Source organism: Genypterus blacodes, unplaced genomic scaffold, assembly GCF_046128005.1.
Source record: "Genypterus blacodes isolate CSIRO-AG114 ecotype Tasmania unplaced genomic scaffold, CSIRO-AGI_Gbla_v1 ptg000070l_1, whole genome shotgun sequence".
Classification (NCBI taxonomy): Eukaryota; Metazoa; Chordata; class Actinopteri; order Ophidiiformes; family Ophidiidae; genus Genypterus; species Genypterus blacodes.
Genome location: NW_027466880.1, coordinates 1,803,953 through 1,824,989, shown reverse-complemented (window position 1 = coordinate 1,824,989; position 21,037 = coordinate 1,803,953). Strand labels below are relative to the sequence as shown.

The 21,037-nt window shown below is 43.5% G+C and overlaps 1 protein-coding gene across 1 annotated transcript in view; it reads left to right on the top strand.

Annotated features, from left to right (window-relative positions):
• Window positions 1-20,386, top strand: part of bsnb (bassoon (presynaptic cytomatrix protein) b) — a 51,051-nt gene extending 30,665 nt beyond the window's left edge. Inside the window, exons 4-12 of the mRNA XM_076156800.1 lie at window positions 5,640-6,410; window positions 7,673-14,008; window positions 15,790-17,869; window positions 18,243-18,819; window positions 18,901-19,210; window positions 19,555-19,666; window positions 19,744-19,890; window positions 20,078-20,133; window positions 20,298-20,386. Of these exons, the coding sequence (XP_076012915.1) occupies window positions 5,640-6,410; window positions 7,673-14,008; window positions 15,790-17,869; window positions 18,243-18,819; window positions 18,901-19,210; window positions 19,555-19,666; window positions 19,744-19,890; window positions 20,078-20,118 (10,374 nt within the window). The 3' untranslated portion in view covers window positions 20,119-20,133; window positions 20,298-20,386. The remainder of the gene's footprint in view (window positions 1-5,639; window positions 6,411-7,672; window positions 14,009-15,789; window positions 17,870-18,242; window positions 18,820-18,900; window positions 19,211-19,554; window positions 19,667-19,743; window positions 19,891-20,077; window positions 20,134-20,297) is intronic.
• Window positions 20,387-21,037: the final 651 nt, after the last annotated feature.

The window sequence follows — 21,037 nt, the reverse complement described above, 5'->3', positions numbered from 1 at the left end:
ACAGGGTTGCACTTCTCTCTGTGAAATTCTTCTCTCTCTGGCTCCCTCTATGGGTAGGAAGTGTTAAAGCTTTTCCTGAGAAGGAGCTGGGCTCAGTGTTCAGAGCTGAACATACAGTGGAGAGGTACAATACGTGCACAAAGGATTTTTAGAAAGACAAAGTGTCACATAACTATCATCTATTGCTCAATACAATAAGGCCAGAGGTAATGTGACTATTATCCATGCTGCGTAAAGAATAAAACATCCACGGAGTGTACGGTATATTTATGACTCTTCCTCACATAGAAGAATCATTGGCATTTACATTTCATTAAATAACTGCAGCACAACACATAGAGTATAATGTGTTGATACGATTATTTATATGTGATGTGCACAGAGGCATTTCAAAGCCTGATGGCTGAATTAAAATTTGCAGAGGTGACTAACGTATGTCGCGTTATTACAAGGAAAGCCAGGACAGCAGTGACTTGTTTTGGAAAATTGATCTGTTGAACGGTCGTTACTCAAACCAATGGTGCCACCTCACCATAAAACAACACAAATACATCATATTTGCCGTACAGAACACCATTATGTATACTATATGCACTATTAACAGTGATTTCATTCTTAATTAAATAGTTAGTTAGTTAGTTAGTTAGTTAGTTAGTTAAATAGTATATTCAAGTTTTTCTCCCACTTTTTGTATCGTAACTGAATAATTTGCCACAATAACAGAATTTCCAAAGATTTAAAAATGTCTACAGTTATCTTGTAGGCCACCAGGAAGGGCTGCAAGTACCTCTGACGGAACACATACCACAGTGTTAGAACCACTGTCTTAGATAATCGTAACAGACAGAAATGTGTTTGTTGATTTTATATCTTGTGTGTAGTCTTATACTGATTGACTAGTATGTGAATGTAGACTCATCTAGTCACACTTCGAGTGTTCATTACTCCCGTTTCAAATAAATATTTTCCTATTAATACTTTTCCTGCTCTGTGCATATTTGCCTGAAGTCAAAAGCTGTCGGCTCCTTTTTTTTTAATATCATTGTTATTTTTTTCTTCAAGAACACCCTTTATAGCCTGGAGTTTGCCATCTGCTGCCTCTAAGCATTTGGCTTCTTTTTACATCCGATTTTCAGACTTTTTGTCTTTAACATTTACAAATAGAGACAGATGCATAGTTAGACCAGTACATAACATGCCACATAAATATGAAGCAGGTCATGTTAGTGGTGGTTGTAGATGGATGATGGTGGATTTTTATAACAAACCACCAGGATGGTCAGATTGAGCACCTCTACTCTGTCTTTCACTGTAGTTGTTCAGTTGTTGTTGTTTCACTGTCTTTTTATTTTAGTTTTGTCTGTTATAAGGACTTTACATTCAGGATAGTTAATTTGTTGACAATGCTATAAAGGAGGCTGTACCACATTTAGTTTTAAATATGAAACAAATCCTGCACAGACTTGCATTGTCTTGTGACTGTATTCATGTGAACACAGACCCACACTTAACAATGTGAACGATCAGGGCTGTAATGTCTCAGCGAGCTCCGCTGAGAGCGTGATCAATCTGTGAGAATAGGATCAATCTCTCTGACCTTTTCCTTGTGGTAACCTGCCGTGTTCAATCTCTCATTACTCTGACAGTGAAAGGGTAGCTTTTCCGGTTATGGACATTACCACTGACACAGTATTCACTTTTGTCTCTCTTGTCAGAATCACCTTCACCTTCTGAAGTACGCAACAAACTTATAATCCAAAAATCCTTAGAAGTTGCTATTTTATTTGCTCATCTTGGTTCAAGATCTGTGCACATATACAGGTTACAAAAACAAGAAGCATGCTATATGCTAAATGCACACCATACATGATTAACTTTTCTTTTACAGTTTAATTATGGCATTATTTGCTGCTGTAAAATATGATGTAAAGATAACACAAGTATTACATAATGGTTGTTGACTTTAAATGACACACGTTCTTTTTCTGTGGAATTATTTTTTCTCACAGATACACACTGACCTTGGATAAGCTTCTGAAACACCATAGTATAGTTGATGAAACAGCTCTGTACTGTACGCTTCATCTGGTCGTAGAGAAAACTCAAGAGATCACATATCAAATTTGCGGTTGGTGATTTGGTTTGCTTTGCTTTGCTTTTGGTTGGTGACAATAAATGCTGAGGCCAGCAGGTCTGTGAGTGATGCAGGTTCAGTCCTCACACAGTAGCCAATGTGCATCTGTAACATGTTCGAGAGAGACCGCCTCTGTCGATTGATTTTGTGCTGCAGTAAGACGAGAACAGAAAGAGTAAATAATTGTTTTCAGCTTTAATTAAATTGCTTTCTTATTTTTTTCTTTAGCTTCTTTTGTATTTTTATCACAGAGCTGTTAACTGCTGTTCTTTAGAAGACAGTGGCAAAGTGGAGGGTTTGCCTGTTTTTCAGTCGTGTACACAGACCAGATTTTTTGCACACAGTGTGGGTGGTGGTGGAAAGCACAGCCCACGTTGCTCGCTGCTGTACGAGCAAAAGTACTCTACATGAATAATTTGATGCTACCAGCTCCGATTTGGCCTTGGTCCTCTCTGCCGTTCACCCATGCAGGGATGTTGTGCTGATTCAGGAGCAAAGAGGGGAGTTTGGCAAGGCCGGCATGGCAGGAAGAAAGCTGCTCTGTTTCGTAAAATATCTTCTTTAGGTGTTTCTTTTATGGACATGCTTAAATAATACTGTCTGTTTTAAAGTGTTAGCTGGGAGGCCAGAGTTCAGGGGCAAGGATGTTCTTGAGTTTGGGGTTGTTCTTTTTTTAGAACAATGTCTTATCTTATGCATGCATGCATATGTTTATAAAAGTGTGTGCATTTGGTTATACTTATTTTTTCTGCAAACGATTTTTTACACATGAAAGGACCAGCACAGATGGTAGTTCTAGTACTTCTCGGAGTACTGTACCCATTTATATATAGCTTCTCAGTAGAGCAATTGAGAGAGATGCAAACAAATCGAGGCTGTTTTGTTTGGCTCCATCCGCACGTTGTTGTTTCACTTGAGACGACAGATTCCTGCAGGATTTGGCCACGATGATGAAGCGTTTTATCTTGAACTCCAAAAAATAGCATCACTAAAAATAATCAGTTCAGTAATTATAATGTAACTTCTTTAGTGAGCTGTGGTATATGTTTGGTTTCTACCATATAACTTTATCTTACACAGTAAGCGGATGCTCAGAATGTCTCTGCATATAGAATTATGCTGTTTCATAATTTGCATGAGCTGCATATTTGATCATTCATGTGGCATAAGGGCGACATAAATATTCTGTAATACATCATTTAGTGACATTGCTCTATGTTGCCATGAACTCAGCTGAATAAACACTACATGAGTTCTGAATTAATTAATGTTCTGCTCTATTATACACAGATTGACAGTGATGTAGACTGCCTGTATCAAAAGTAGATATTGCCATTGCAGTGTAAAGGCAATGTAACCCAGAAATATTTACTTATCCATAAACATTAACAGTCATAAGATGGAGCAACTCTGTACAAAAGCTTTATTTGAATATGTGAATGTAGTTGTTGAAATCTGCTGCTTAGTGTCTTGAAGAAATATCAAAAACTATTTAAAAAGCGTTGTATTCTTGATGACTTGACTTATATTGTTGTGAGTTGAACTAAACAATTACAAAAATTACACCATATGAGCCTGTTTCAGAACTTTCCGAACAGACTTTTTGGCAATGTTATTAGTATGCAGTAATTAATGTTACATTGGTTGTGAGCATCACCTTCCTCCTCACTTTTCTTCTTCCTCGCTGTTCTCCGCCTCCACATCATCACCACCCATCCCACCACAACCCACCACTTTCTGTCTTCTCCTTCCTCTTTTTCAACCTCCCTCATCATTTTATCACTCAGTTTTAGCTCTTAGGTTTTGAATTTTGTTTTTTTACCCCGCCACCCACACCACTCACACCATCAACTGTCGTGCATTCCTTTGTATCCAAAAATCAGCTTCTGTGGAAAGATTAGTAGAAGCGGCCCGTGAGTTTCTGCATTGACTGTACACATTGAGCCAGCAACCACAAAAAAAGGTTTTTGTTTAAGAAAGCCCACACAATGAGCTCTGCCTGCAGAGGAACAAATAATCAATCTTGCACTCACAGAACCTGATCAAGTTCTCGACACACAGTTGGCATTAAGATGAAAAGAAGGCATGCTGTGGCTTGCAGTCTGGCCTTATCACTGAAGACTTGTTTGTCAAATGCCGGCCTCTGGCATCTGTAGATTGTCCATCTCTCTTCTCCTGCTCATGATGTGGGTTTTCCTTCCTGAGTCAATTATGTCCTTGTGACTTCCATGTGTGAATTTTTGAAAGAAAAGTGAAAAATACTTGATTATCCTTGACAGATATATATTTGATTATATGTGATGGCTGCAATCTGAGGGGAAATGAAAAAATAATGAAAAAGTAAATAACATGTTTGTGACCCTCACTGGGATCTTGAATGAGTTGTTAGACTGCAGTAAAGATGTCCTCTGATACCATCATCAAACACCTGCATTGTGTTTATTCATCAGCTGTTTCTGGGACTGTATTTGCGCTTTTGAAGTATGGCATCAATGAAAGAAAGTATTTATTGGACAGATGATAATCAGCAATAGAGGTTTTTATGAGGTGATTTGTTTTATTGTATGAGACTGCGACACAAGAATGCCACATCTCCGGGCCTGAGCCACAGATGATTATCATAGAAACCGAGGGCTGGGTTACAAACATGGTTCCACCACCTCTCATTTCAGCTTTCATAACCTGTAATATAACCATTTCATTCCATTGAGCAGTCTCATTGATCTGCTGCATAGACTTGAAATTGAATCTGTTCATACTAATATCCTGTCTTTGATAGGTTTTTGTCTCGATTTTTAGCAGCATCAGGATCTATAACCACTGCCTAAGATGGGGCTCAGTGAGGACATTTGTCAAAGGACAAATCCTGCATATTGGTGCGACTCTCAAGGTCTTATGGTAGTTGGACTCCTCCAAGTCAATCGTGTTCATTTTTTCTCACATAGCACCGTTTCTCTGTGTTGTCTCTTTGAAACTGCTTAATATTGAAACGATTAGGCCTTGAGATGATGTATGTTGTAAGAGGATTTCAAATACCCACTTATTATACCTTGGCATTTCATGCTAATGAAGCACACATTTTAGAATTTATGTATTCATTTATGGTTCTGTAACTTTCCATTATTACCTCATTGACAGACCAGATAAATGACGTGTTCCACTGTCAATATCAGCAAAAACCAATGCTTACAATCCTTTTGTGTATTTAGATGTCAGATCACTCATAATTAAATGATTTGATTTGTTGTTATTGCTGGCCCTGTGTACTTGATAGCAGAGACCAACCACATCACCTTTGATCACATCAAGTCCATGTAATAGCTATAAGACTGCAGTACTATATACTGTAGAAGAACTTCAAACGACCCCAGGGAATCTTTTTGGTTTGATGGTGTTCTTGCTGGTGTTCATTGCATAATTAATTAGTTTGTTGCAAAAAACAATTTGTTGTTTCATGAATATTTTTTAAACCTAAATAACTATTTTTTTGGTTCTTGTTTTTCAGAAGAAAGAATGGCTGTGTTTAAACTGCCAGACCCAGAGAGCTCTGTCAGGAGGCTTGGGAGATACTCCTTCCCCTGCTACACAACCAGTGGGATCCCCCCGCCCACCTGCTCCAGTCAATCAACTAGCACCTCAGCAGAAAGGGCCCAATCAGCTTTCAGGGCCTAGGCCAACCGGTCCTCAGCAGCTACAGAAACCAACGGGTCCCCAAGTAAGTGGCCCTCTCTCTCCTGTGAAACAGGCTGGACCACCATCTCAAATCAAGGGGCTCAGTCAAACTTCCCCTCAAACCAAGGGTTCTGCCCAACCCTTTTCTCAAACAAAGGGTCCAACACAACCCACTCCTCAGAGTAAGGGACCTGGTCAGATAAAAGGTCCTAACCAGTCGCATGCTCAAAATAAAGGCCCCGCTCAGTCTGTTAATCAAATGAAGGGCGCTAGCCAGGCCAAAGGGCCATCTCAGACAAAGGGGTCTGCTCAGATCACTGGTCAGACTAAGGGAGCCTCACATCCCTCTGGCAACAAGACATCATCTACACCTGGTAAAGTAGCCCTGAACCATGCCAAGGCTTCTCCCACCCCTTTGAAAACAACACCTCCCCAGTCTAAACCCTCAGGTAACAACCAGACCCGCAAACAGCAGCAGAGCCAGGAGAAGACTAAAGTCCCAACGAAATCTCAAAAAGAAGACATCAAGACCACACCAAAGAAGGCACTTTCAGAGACAGACATGAAGATAGCTGAAGATATGCAGAAGTCAAGACACCTCGAAGTGAGCTACCTGCAACTTCTTCGCCTTCACCTGTTACTCTTGAATCATCAATTTGATTTATCGTTCCATTCTAATAATTGTATCCATTTCTCATCATCATCATCATCATCATCATCATCATCCCCATCATCTTGTTTATAATCTCCATCTCTTTTCGTTTCTGCTTGAATTCTTCATCACGTCATAATTATTGCACTTACTTTGTCATCATTGCGTTTGTATTACTTTCAAAGTCTTGTTGTTGTCCTACTTCTTGATCTTCTCACTTCTCATTATCTCCACCACATCATCATTTTTATCCAGTTGTCAGTTAATTTTTAGCGTCTATCTTTTTTGAGTAAAATATTTTATATAATCCCCATGTTCATCCTAACCCTCCCCCCATCTTCATGATCATCATCATCACCATATTTACATCTTTTGTTGTCCCAATGGCCCCCTCTCATCAGCCTGTTGCCCCATTTTGACACCTTATTTTATACTCATTTATTTTATTTGTATGCATTTGTAACATTCTGAGCATGTTCATGAATTCTCTTTATTCTTCAACGGTTCGAAGAATGCAAGGGAGAATGCATCAAAGATGGCTATCGAGCATGTAAACAAACCACATTTGTCTGTTAATGTTGTTCAACTGTCTGTTATATTCACTTTCTGTATCCGTTTATTTATCCATTTGTGTGTACATAATATGAATGCAAAATCAACCCAAACCCAAATAATAAAAGTGTAGGAAGAAAGAATACAAATTCAAAACAAATCCCATTTATAAATATGCAAGTCACCACCAAAATTCTGATCAGTGTATTCTTGTTGTGATTTTTGTAAAGTAATATACAACCCTGAAATAAATTTTGTCACCTTTTCATCAATTATAGATACTGTATATTGCTGCATAATAACTGCAGGCAAAGTTAAAGCTCTGCAATATCTACAACCAAATCACCTACCATAAAAACGTTTTGGGTTGATTTTACTTTTGAGTTGTTCTATATTATATATATTGGATGCTTTGAGTAAGATTTTGTTCTTCACAATGTAATGATTTGCCAATATCTCAGTACTAGGGACTGTATAACGTCTGTGTTAGGTCTAGTGCTTTAATTTGAATCCCTATTATCTGCAAGAAATGCTCATTGAAATGTCACTGCTGATGAATCGTGTGAAGTAGTCACATACAAGGTGTGCACTGAGGCTTGTAATAGCTTGCCATGAATTTTCTTGTTTCTGACCTTATCCTTTTTCTTCCTTTCTTTCCTCAGGACTGCAAAAAATCAAGTACACAGAGTTTAAGTGATACTGGCTACTCCTCTGATGGGATATCTAGCTCTCAGGGGGAGATCATAGGCCACATCCGTGAGGAGGGAATCAAGCTCAATGAACGAGGTTCTTCTATCTCCTCTGAAATCACACAGCTGGAGAGCTCCATGAAGCCTCTACTGGAGTCAAAGGCTACCTTAGACCCGAAACAGAGGCCACATTCACTGTCTGTTGGACATGAACGGGAGTATAATCCTGATGATGATGCAGCAAGGGAAGAATCAGAGGATGACCTCAGCTGCAAACTGCGCCATGACTATGTTGAAGACAGCAGTGAAAGTGGTCTATCACCATTGCCCCTCAGACAGAAGAAGTCACATAAAGATGTTTCAGATGAGGAGTTCATGAGGAGGCAAATTCTGGAGATGAGCGCAGATGAAGAAGAACAAGAAGAATATGGTAACCAGAAAACTAAAAGGATACATAAAACAACTGGAGATTTGGGGAAGGAGAGACGGCGACTTTCTCAACATTCTAGTAGTTTTGAGGAGGACACTAAGGCAACAGAAGGTGCTTATAAAGCAAATGAAGAGGAGGATGTTTCAATGGCTTCCCAAGGAGGCCTTCGTCGATTTAAGACCATTGAGCTGAACAACACCAACAGCTATAATCGGGACATGGAGGTCAGTACTGAGCATGACCTAAGAGAACCAGAGCTGGAGATGGAGAGCCTTACTGGTTCTCCAGAGGAGAGGTCCAAGGGGGAATATTCATCCACATTACCTGCCACCACTCCCAGCTACACCTCTGGAACATCCCCCACATCTGTATCCTCTATGGAAGATGACAGTGACAGCAGCCCTAGTCGTAGGGCGAGACTAGAGGAGGCAAAACAGCAGAGGAAGGCTCGACACCGGTCCCATGGACCACTGCTACCCACTATTGAGGACTCATCTGAAGAAGATGAACTAAGAGAGGAGGAAGAGCTACTTAGAGAACAGGAACAGATGAGAGATCTAGAGCAACAGAGGATTCGAAGCACAGCTCGGAAAACAAAGAGAGATAAAGAGGAGCTACGTGCACAGAGGCGCAGGGAAAGATCCAAAACTCCTCCTAGTAACCTTTCCCCAATTGAGGATGCATCTCCAACAGAAGAGCTGAGACAGGCAGCAGAGATGGAGGAACTTCACAGGTCATCATGTTCTGAATATTCACCTTCCATGGACTCTGAGGCAGAAGGGTTTGAGATGATTGGTGGAAAGCTGTACAAGACAGGAAATGAATATAACCTTCCTACCTTCACTTCACTCTACTCTCCTACAGAAAAGACATCAGCAATATCACCACCTGATAAAACACTAAAAAGTGCAGAGGAAGTCTATGAGGAGATGATGCGAAAAGCACAGCTCATGCAGAAGCAAGGACAACCAACTAGCAGTCAGCACAAAGGTGCCCCTCTGCCTGATGGTACACATCATCTGGAAGCAGGAACTGTCTTAACCCCTGGCTCAAGCCCCACCCAGATCAGTGCACCTATGACTTTCTCCACAACTGGAAGTGACCCTAGAATCCCAGGAATTCATGCAGCACAGCATTTATCAAAAGAAACCCAGAACAGGATGATGACACAGAGTGCCAAAATTGAAGGTGTTGTTGGGGTTGCCACAACTAAAGGCCAAGTTAGTCAGACTGCCACAACTCGACAAACGGGTAGTGCTGTGCCTACCACCACCAGAACAGGCTCCCAGAGACAAGCACAGACAGCATCCCCGGAAGCTGGAGCATCTTCACTCACTTCCAAAGTCTTCTCCCTTTTCAAAGGTCCTAGCCCCCCAGTCTCCCCTAGTACTTCTCCAGCACAAAGCCCGACACACGCGTCACCGGTGCGGCCCAGTGGTGTTACTAGTGGTCGACATCTGCCATCATTGCCTGGTGGTCCATCTGCTGCAACATCTCATGGAGCTCATGCACCTCATAGGGCAAATTCACCACGTCTCACTCGACAACAGTCCTCTCAAGATTCACCAATAATGGTGATAACACTGGGTTCTGAAACAACTAGTCCTGCCAAGCCCCTCACTGTAAATTCATCCACTTCTCCTTTGTCATCACCTACACAGGGCAACTGTAAAACCTTGTATAGCTCACATCCCTCTTTGACAGGTTCCCCAACGTCCCCACAGCATTCTCCTAAGCATTCCTTGCATAAGACTCAAAAGGTAGAAAAAGTAAATGTTGGTATGAGCACAGTGACAACAACCACTCATAGTGGTGGATCACTGCCTATGGAAAATATATCTCTGTGTAAAATCTCAAATGTTCCAGGCACTTCAAATGTTGTCGGACAGGGGCAAACGCATTCAAGCAGTAATGTGGTGGATTTGAGAGCTCCACCGAGAGCTGCCCCAATTATAATGACAGATCATGGGATGGACCTAACCTCCCTGGCATCTGACACAAGGAGATACTCTTTTGGAACAGAGCAGTCATCTGGTCGTCATACAGCTGTGCAACCTCTTATCATGAACCTGAATGCACAAGAGCAACCACATGTGTCTGTATCAACACCAACCACAGTTAGTGTCACAGTTGCAGGCTCTATGTTCATGTCCCAAACCAAGCAACCAGTGATATATGGAGATCCTAAGCAAAATCGTGTAGATCTGGGCCAGCTTGGAGCACCTGTGTGTTTAACCCAGAATAAGCCACCAATTTCAGACCCATCTATACCTAAAATTGATGCCTGCCTTGAAAACCTGGGTATACAACAGCAACAGCTGCAGTTACAACAGCAGAAGCTCCTGCATCAGCAGCAGCTCCTTGAGGAGCAGCTTCAGCAACATCAACAACAATCCTCTTTTGCTCGTTACAACTTGGCTAATCAGGTGCAGCCATTGCTGTTGAAAAAAGACCTTGTAGTGAGTCAGACAATCGGTGCCCAGCCTGTTGTGACTGCTAGTGCCATTCCAAGAGTGCCCCTACTGACTCCACAGTCAGAGTCTGTGGCTCAGGTTTTGAATTCCCCTCATGAGACCTATGGTGGATCGGCTATAGAGCTAAAGAATAAGCCCACAGCAATGAACCTGTCCACAGGTAGGCCCCATGTCATGGTGGTGCAACTTGAAGAGAATAGTACATCCCAAGGGGGCACAATGACTCAATTGGTAAAGCGTGAGGACCCTCTTCCTACTCCCCATGTCCTGGATCTTACTGGGCAGATAAAACCAGAAAACCAAGTGGCTTGTTGTGATGTCGTTTACAAATTACCCTTTGCTGGTTCTTGTTCAGGGTCAGTCACGCAGAAGACTCCAACAGCATCATCTGAAAAAATCCCAGCCTCCGACACTCAGGTTGCCCACCCTCCCCATCCACCAAACTACAATACCGGGCAACAGCAGCAACATCAAGCACCAGCTACACAAGGACAATCAGAGGAGCATACAACCTACCAACCACCCTTACTTCCCTCAGGAAGAATGCAGTCTTCAATGTCGGAAACTAATCTTCCCTCCATAACTGATGCTGGTCCACAGCACTATCAGACTAATGTCCATGCGGGTATGGCAACTGAAGTTGACAGTTTGAATCAGGCTTATGATGGTGGATACCTTGGTATCGGAGCACAGTATGGATCTTACACTGACTTGCGTCACCAAGGAGACATTTCAGGTTCTCCATTACCCATGCGTCGATATGGCTCCATGTCAAATATAAATTCTGAATACGGGATCACAGGATCACAGGATTCTAATCTGGCACAGTACAGTGCAACTACTGCCAGGGAGATTAGTCGAATGTGTGCAGCTCTTAATTCAGTGGACCAGTTTGGAAGCCGGTATGGAAATAATCCTGAATATATACCATATGGGGCAGGGAGGGGTGGATCTTTAGGTAGGCTAAATCTACAGCAAAGCCTAGCAACAGTGAGAGCAAATCTACTCTATGGCCCTGATGGAAGACCAACAGCAAATGGCCAAACCCTAACTAACCTAATAAATGCTAGACAAGCAAGTATACGCGCCTTATACCCTGCTACTATGAGAGGAGGTGATGGCATGATATATTCCACTATAAACACTCCGATAGCCTCTACCTTGCCAATTACAACCCAGCCTTCCTCTGTGTTGCGACCAATGCCAAGAGGAATATATAGACCATATCCTACCAGTGTAACTCCTGTACCATTAGTTAGCCTTACCAGGTTGCCTCAAGTGACTCCTAGAATGACCCTGTCAACACAGGGACCATACCCCTACCCCCCTTCAAACCAATATCCTACTTCGGTTCCACCACCAGAAAGTGTATCTGCTACAAGCAGCTCACTGCAGGACACTCCTGTGTACCTTGGCAGGTCTTTAACAAGTGATGCTGTACATACATCTGCAACCATACAACCAAATCAGTCTGTAGAAAATGTAGGGGCACAAAATGTATTAGCATCTGGAATGCAAACAGCTGCAGAACAACAAGACCACACTCATATTACCTCAAAGAGTGCCACATCCCTCCCCCAAGCTCTCTGCCAGCCTTCTATCCAGCCAATGCAGGCCCAAATGCAGTCTCAGCAGTTTCCTCCCCAAACTGAACCTTTGTCATTGACTCATACCCAGCTTCAAGTCCAACCCATCCCTCACTCTCAACCACTGACAGTACTGCCACAAGCCCAGCTACCAACAGCCCCCCACATCACTGCTATAGCAGCACCAACCTCCAAACTTTCCCCTCCAATGGATGTACCAAAAGGTAATGAAGAAGAGAGGCTGAGTCAGCAACAAGAGCACATGTTGCAAGTAGAAAGAGAGCGAGTTGAACTTGAGAAATTACGGCAGTTGCGACTTCAAGATGAACTTGAAAGAGATCGTATGGAGCTCCAGCGACACAGGGAAAAAGAACAACTACTTGTCCAGCGTGAGATTCAAGAGCTGCAAACAATTAAACAGCAAGTCATACAACAACAGCAAGCGGAGCGAGAGACTCAGCTCATTATGCAAAGGGAACAATTGGCCCAACAGCGAATGCAACTTGAACAGATTCAGTCTTTGCAGCATCAGCTACAGCAGCAGTTGGAGGAGCAAAAAAGGCAAAAGACAGCAGCAGCAGAGGCAGCAGCAGTAGCAGCAGAGGCAGCAGCAGCATCAGCAGCAGTTGCAGCAGCAACATCAGCACAGGGTGCTATGCAAGGTGTAGTTGTTGGAGGTGGGAGCCCTCAAGGGTTTATTATATGTGATCAGAGTGGAAGAGTAATTCAGCAAGATGGACAAAGTGTTCAGTTTTGGCAGGATGGACAGGTGGTCCAAGCAGTGGTGGCTGCTAGGCCCATTCATAGTTCTTCTTCTGAAATGTCTTTGAGAAACAGTGACAAACAGGCTGATCCTAAGCTAATGAAAAAGCAGAATTCCATGCCCCGGCTAAGGGATGGTGAAGAGGAAGACTCAGTAAAGAGGATTGCAGACAGTTGTGTGCAAACAGATGATGAAGACGGGGAGGATAGATTTATGAACAGGCGCAGGAGAACAAGACGAATTGCAGACTGCAGTGTGCAGACAGATGAGGAAGATCAGGGTGAATGGGACCAGCAACCAGTACGCCGCAGGCGTTCACGAGGATCCAAGCACTCTGAATCTACGGTTGAGAATAAACCAGATGGGTCGTCAAAAGTATCTTCTGCAAGTATAGCTATTCAAACCATTAATGATTCATCATGCCAGACAGAGCCTGACCAGCTTGGCAGAGTATCACCTGCCATCCACATAACTATGGCAGAGACTTCGAAGGTTGACCTATTGCATTATATAGCAGCCCCTGAGAGGACCCAGAAAGGAGAGAGTTTGGCTTGTCAGACAGAACCAGAGGCCCAATCTCAGGGTGTGGTTGCCCCTCAGCTTTGTGTACCTACAACAATCAGTCCATACTCCACAAGTCTACATATGGTGGGTGCTAACACATGTGATCCATCCTCTACTAGACTCCAAGGAGTTGCCAAGTTTGAGAGGAGGAAACCAGATCCCCTGGAAATTGGCTATCCACAGCAACAAAATGAATCTCTGTGCCGCCAGACCCCCAAATCTCCCCAGGTTCTGTACTCACCAGTATCCCCACTATCTCCTCATCGCATGCTGGAGACAACATTTGCCTCCCAAGAGAAACTTAACAAGGCACATGTCACACCCCAGCAGAAGGCCTTTACTGCTGAATCACCTCAGCGCCACCAGACACTGCCAAGACCCATAAAAAGTGTCCAGCGCTCCATGTCGGATCCTAAACCTCTTAGTCCCACGTCAGAAGACCCTGTGAAGAACAGGTTCTCTCCATATCAACAAGCTATGTCCAACAGTCAGGTATGAGCTACTTATTTTATTCATAATTTATTAGATAAATAATCGTCAGTTATTCTTCTGGCTATCGTAACCCTGGTTATTCATGTACTTAAAATGTTGCATTTCCCTGAAAACCATCAGCTCGTTAGCCAGTGTCTCCTGACACCTGACACCTCTTAATTTTTTCAAAATCTAAAACACAACATAACTTGAAGTTTTTCCGGACAGTCTATGACTCATAGTTGTTTTTTTAACTGGGCATTGTGAAATATAATCAAATAATGCTCTGGGATTTTTATTAGATTTAATTTAGATTAAAAAGCAATAGGTAGCTTTTAAATTAATAATTATTTCACAAGTGTCAGAAATAATGAACTTTTTTCGAGACAATGAACTAGTTGTCTCTTTATTGTATGAGAGTGTAAAATATAAAACAATTTTTTAGGATACGCTTTATGTGGAGAGAGACAAATAATCACACAGAATCTGGCACTGAGGGAGTGACAGAATGTTCTCCTGAGAGCAGCTGGCAAAGGCAGGAAAGCATTTCCCATCATCCCTTTCTGCTTTTTTTCCCCCTATTTATTTTTTCCTTATTATACTCTCTCTCTCTAGCTCTCTCTCTGTCTCTCTGTCTCTCTGTCTCTCTCTCTCTCTCTCTCTCTCTCTCTCTCTCTCTCCCTCGCTCTCTCCCTCGCTCTCTGTCACGTCTTCTATATCTGTCAAACCCTTTAGACATGCCAGAGGGACACACTATGTAGAGAAATACTTGCATTGCTTTGTTGTCTTCCTGATTGTTAGCAGCTGGTCAAAGTAAATTAACATTGCTTGGCTCTTAGTGTAAAATTGTGCTTTCGGAACAAACAGAGCTCAGATTTCAGCTATACTCTGTAGCAGTAACACTAAGCTTTAGTGCTCTCTCATGGATACTAATTAAAGGCACCATGGAACTTCTCAAAACAGCTCATTTGTAAGTAATGGCAATTTAAAAAAAATTCTTAAATGTAATTTATTGTGAATAATTTATCAAATTTGCTAAGAGAAAATCTTGTATATTTCTAAAAGTGCATATCTTCTTTATTACATTCATATGGAAATTAGCAATATGAAATTAGCAATATGGAAAAAAAGATTTGATGCTACACTTACCTATATTTCCCTCGGGATAATAAACTTTCATCTTATCTACCAAAAGTACATTTTGCAGTGTATTTCAGTATTATTTGTTTCACTTTGATATTCATATATTGCATATTTACAAACAGTGCTTGATCAAGCTCATGTTTGGCAATGGTACATATTTGCTCAATATTTGAGATGTTGCTGTTTGATTATGTGTTGACTATGTTTTGCATAGTTTTGTTTTGTTTAGACAGTTTAGAATCACTCGAAGTTTCTCCACTACCATGGGTTAACTGTTTTCCCAAATACATATTGTTTGCAAGATTATCATTTTACAGAAGTGCATTAACACACAGTGACCTACCTCTAATACAGAAAATGAAGTGGAAAAGTAATTTAGTATCTTTGGCTTCAGTGTTCAGCATTTTCCTCAATGGATTTAAATCATGTGTTGTTGTTGTTGTGTGATGTGAACCGATTATGAAGTAATAGTAATACATTGTTAACTATCATGAGGCAGCCTGACAGTGGATTGAATTGCACAGCTCTCTACTATGGTTTATGGATGAAGAAAATCGCAGCCTCTCTATAAGTTCCCAGTGTACAGTAATGAGTCTAATTTGCATAAACACATTCTGTTTATAGTTCAGCATTTGCTGATCTTTGTTTCTCTCTCCTAGCAGATGGTTTCCCTGCAGCAGCAGAACTCTCTCATGAGAAAGGTAAAGAGGACGCTCCCCAGCCCCCCACCAGAAGAGAGTCCACTCCCCATTGTTACTCCAGCTCAAATGTACAGCTCTCCTGGCATGCCCCAGAGGGTCCTACCCAGGCCTAACCAGGGAGTCACCAAGGCAGGGCTACTAAGTGAGCTGAAAGCAGTTGAACAAGAGTCATCTAAGCTGCGTAAGCAGCAGGCTGAACTGGAGGAGGAGGAAAAAGAGATTGATGCCAAGTTGCGTTATTTGGAGCTTGGCATCACTCAGCGCAAGGAGACCATGGTGAAGGATAGAGAGAGGAGGGAACTCGCTTATTTGCGATGTATGGGTGATGCACGGGACTACATGTCAGATAGTGAGCTCAATAACCTCCGAATGGCAGCTGCAACAGCAACCTTTGATGCTAATGGTCTGCTGACAAGGCCCAGCACTGCACCATTGAGCCAATTTACCAATGACATCAATGCAACATCCCAGTATCCATCAACCTCATCTTACATGTCCTACCCATACCCCCAAAGCCAAACAGCACCACAACAGCCAGGCTCTGCTTACCAACAGATTGGTTTCCAGCCTCCTCAGTACCCTTCATCCTCTGCACCCCAGCCAGGTACATTCCAGCCCCACCCCCCACCCGGCCCTGGCTACCAGACCCAGGGATCCTACACCTCCCGAATTTATTCACAGTCCTCATATCAGCCAGACCTTGGTATGCAGCAGCATGGTCACCAAGGCTTCCATCCACCTAGTCAGCCTATGCCAGGTCAGAGCCTTCCTTACCCCAGCCACAGCACTTACCAGCCTGGCCTCCCATACCCACCACAGGCAGATATTCTTACAGTTCACCAAAGACCTCGGCAAACCTCTCTGGCTGACCTTGAGCAAAAACTCCCCACCAATTATGAGGTGATCAGCAACCCAGCCGTGTCAGTGGCCACATCAGTTCCAGATAATAGCTTTGGCTCAGTCTACAGCAATGCATATGGGCAATACCGACCCCCTGAGCCTGGCCTGAATCACTCTGTTGACAGCCCCACCTCTGCTTATGCAGCAGATGGACTCTACACCTCTAACCTGGAGCAGAATATCCCCAGGAACTACGTTATGATTGATGACATAAGTGAGTTGACAAAAGACAGCACTAGCCAACCCACAGATGCATTAGGTCATCCTGTGGGAGGTCGTTATGGCGGTGAGAATGGACCTGCACGTGCTACTGCTTATGGCCGGCCTGAAGATGAGCCTGTGGATGCTTATGGTAGACCTACAGGCCCAACAGGCTACCAGGGCCCCAGCACCACAGTGAGTGGAGGATCTTCATATTACTATGATGATTACAAACACACAACACGGAGTGGTTCTGGCACTCACAAAGTCTCCTCCAAGAATCTTGCCCCTGCGGTAGTCTCCTCCAAACGTAGTAAGCACAGAAAGCAGGGAATGGAGCAGAAGATTTCTAAATTCTCCCCTATTGAGGAAGCACGTGATGTGGAGTCTGACCTTGCTTCTTACACAATGACAACGTCGACAGGTGGCAGCTGCACAGTTGTGTCAAGGACCAAGAGGCTTCAAGATGATGGTTCATATGGGATGAAGAAGAACACTTATGACCAACAGAAATATTACAGCACCAGTCGTGAGGGCCTTGAGGAGGAGGACCGCATGTACAGCTCTGGTAGGTCCAGGTCGACTGGATACGGTATGGACAAGATTTCCTCGAGGGATTCCACAGGCCACAGGAGTAAATCTTATGAGAGGGACGCCATGGAGCGGTCTCAGAGAAACAACCGGAATGGAAGGCCTCCCATGCGCAACCAGAATTCTGAGGAGGAGAGCCCACAGAGCCCTGTGGGGAAGCCGGTTGGCATGGGAGGAGGCCCTGGCATATCAGAGGCCCATGATGTGAGGAACCAGTATGGATCCAGTCATTCTCTGCCAGATGTGCAGGACCACCACAAGAAAGACCTGCCAAGGAGTCATGTCTATAAGCCAGATGACCCTTACCTTGTGGATGACATGCACTGTGCTGTATCTGACAGTGAAGGTAACTGGTGCTGAATAATTTATGCTACTTGAGATGTGCTCGTCCCTCCATCAATCTGCACTGAAAAGAGACTGCATGTCAAGTGTGGAATCACCCTTGCTTTATTTCTTTACATGCGATATATCCAACCTAATATTCCCTCTTCTAAAGGAAATCAAATATGCCTGTTTTGCATGCATGCATTTTTAATCGTGACGTTGTATCTTGTGATGTAAAACTAGGTTTTTGTTGCATGGCAAAAAATGTGCATGGCTCAAGGATGTGGATCACTTTTTTCCGTTTGACATTGCATGGCTTCAATCTGCATGGTACTCCTCACCACCTATTACTGTATGAAGAATTGACTGATAATCTTTGTTTTGGTTTCAAAAAGCCTATCATTTGGGCCAAGAGGAGACTGACTGGTTTGAAAAGCCACGAGAGGCCCGTTCTGATCGCTCAAGACATCATGGTAGTGGAAGTCACTCATCGACAGGTAGGCGTAGTAAACACACATACCACGATTATGATGAACCTCCTGAGGAATACTCCGCCCAGGATGAGTACAACCAACGGCACTCCTCCTCCACATCACCGCGGGACCACCGTCACCATGCTGGCAGCACTGGAAGACATAGCTCTTCAAGACATGCTGCAGAGGATCCCAGGTCCTCCCGTTCGACCAGGACACATCCCAAAGACCCATCTGGCCGCCCCGAGGGTAGAGGCACCTCATCTGCACAGAGGAGAGGTGGCCCAGACTCACGTACCTCCCAGGGAAGCCCCCGAAACTCAGGCGACTTCTCTCGTGAAACAGTGTCTGGCCACCACCATGGCACTGGGGGAAGGAGCCAGAGGCCACAGGGAGATCGCACGTCCTCCAGGAGACAGGATCCCTCTGCAGCGTCTAAGCCGCCACCGCAGCAGCAACAGCAGCAGCCGCAGCAGCAGCAGCAGCAGCAGCAGCAGCAGCAGCAGCAGCAGCCGCAGCAGCCGTCGCAGCAGCAGCAGCAACCGCAGCAACCACAACAGCAGCAGCAGCAGCCACCACCACAACAGCAGCAGCATCCACCTCAGGGCCATGGAGGGCAACAGCGCTCAGGCGGTCATGCCCAGTCAGTGAGACATCCAGGCTCTGAGCCACTGGATGGAACTCAGCAGGCCCAACAGCATCATCAGCAGAGTGCACAACAGCAGCAGCAACAACCACCACAACACAGCCAGCTCTCGCAGAGCAACCAGCCCCCAACAGCCACAGCAGGACCAGCGTCTGCACAGCAGCTGCCCAGATCTGGTCAAACTCCACCACCAGGACGCCAGCCAGTAGGAGGGCCTGCAGCAGGGCCACCAGCTGCCGCAGTGGTTAGTAGACTACGTACTACTGTGCCTGCATGGACAAAATGTACTTGCTGTTCGTTTGTTTTTTTTCACCAACCAAAGGATCTGCAACTTCAGAAGTCTATGGAAGAAGTCTTGAAAATGCTGTTATTTCTACAAGAAAGCTGTTGCTGTTTGATTTAATAATCTGTCTCCATCAAAAATTCACTTTTGATCATCGAAATAATCTTAGGACACAGAATATTACAGGGATACTTATTTTGACAGGAACATATAGAATGTAATCCACATTAAAGTAACTTGGATTCTAACACTAAAATAATAAAACCATGCATAACTCTAAATTTGTCCCTGTCTCGCTCTGCTAGGCAAAAACTGAGGCTACGCCTGCAGCAGTTCCTACAGGAGTAAAGCCGACACCATCAGTCTCAACAGCAGCTCAGCCTCCCAAAATAGCTACACCACCCCTCACAGGCATCGGTAAGTATTCACTTCCGCCATTACATAAAACCACACACAAGCAAACATGTCACAGCCATGTGTTTTGTTGTTGGCAGGCTCCAAGGCGGCCCCTGTTGGGATCGGTAGCAAACCTGGAGGTATTGGCAGTGCTGCAGCAGGACAGGTGCCCGCTGAAGGGGATACGGTTCTCAGCAAAATTCTACAAGGCGGGGCAGCGGAACAGGCTGGAAAACTGGGAGATGGTAATGCCATGAATACATACTGATGAATTACAGATTATCTTTTGGTTCAAATGTGTCAAATGTGTCAAAAGTGTAAAAGGACTTACCTTGGCAAAAATGTAATATATATAATACTGGAAATTCTGGCCACTTCCTTAGGTTAGGTTGTTTTCTTATATTCTCCTCTCTCCTATTCTTGTTCTCAAAGCTTTGTCTGGACTTGGGAAGAAGTTCACTTCATTCTGGTGAACTGAAGAGCGGAGGGTAAGGGAACCGCATGTTTTAGAAAAATGTCCCTTTGTCTAAAATGGTGGTCTTCTCACCAATATCTAGGACTATGAATGTCTGGAAATAGATAATACCGAAATAGATAATGTACCGTTTGTGCCTCCCACGTCTCCTGTTAACCAACTATCCTTTTCCTTCAGGGGTTTGCAGAGCTGGAATGAGTAACATTGGAAGCTTTGTACTGGAAAAACCTATGAAACTACATTAAATACATTTCACCATGACAGAGGAAATTTAGGAAGTAGGAAGAAGAGTGATCCTTAGTGCATCAGTGAGTATCTATTTAACTTGTCTTTATCCTTGGAGTAATGAGTGACTTGTAAGGGGATTATTGTAGCAAACATGTTTAAGATTTAGGGGCATAGATACTGACATATACTGCATAATAACGTGATGAGTCATTAAATGCTGTGCTTGCATATTCACGTTGATCTGATGTTCCTTTCCCCTACCTGGAATTACTGAACAGAGCTGGAATCAAAGGATGCTTTGTCAGCAATGATTCCCCAGACATGAGTATATGATTGAAGAGAATTATGAAGCATCGTGATACAAGACCTTAGCAGACGATTGAGGGGGGGTGCTTGTCAGAATACACACCCAAAAAAATTATTCAAGGACATCACGCCACAGTGGAGTAATGGTAAGTCAGTGAAATTGCTTCAAATTTGTGTGTGTGTGTGTGTGTGTGTGTGTGTGTGTGTGTGTGTGTGTGTGTGTGTCATTTAATTGGCTTACTGCTGTGTCAGGTCAGGTTGATTAAAAGCACAATCATCATGAACTTTCTGCTGCCAAGGTGACAGGCCAGAGTGTACAATAGGAGGGCAGGGGGGGTCTCAATGATTGTAGGTTTACCTTTGACTTCCAATTATGTGGACCA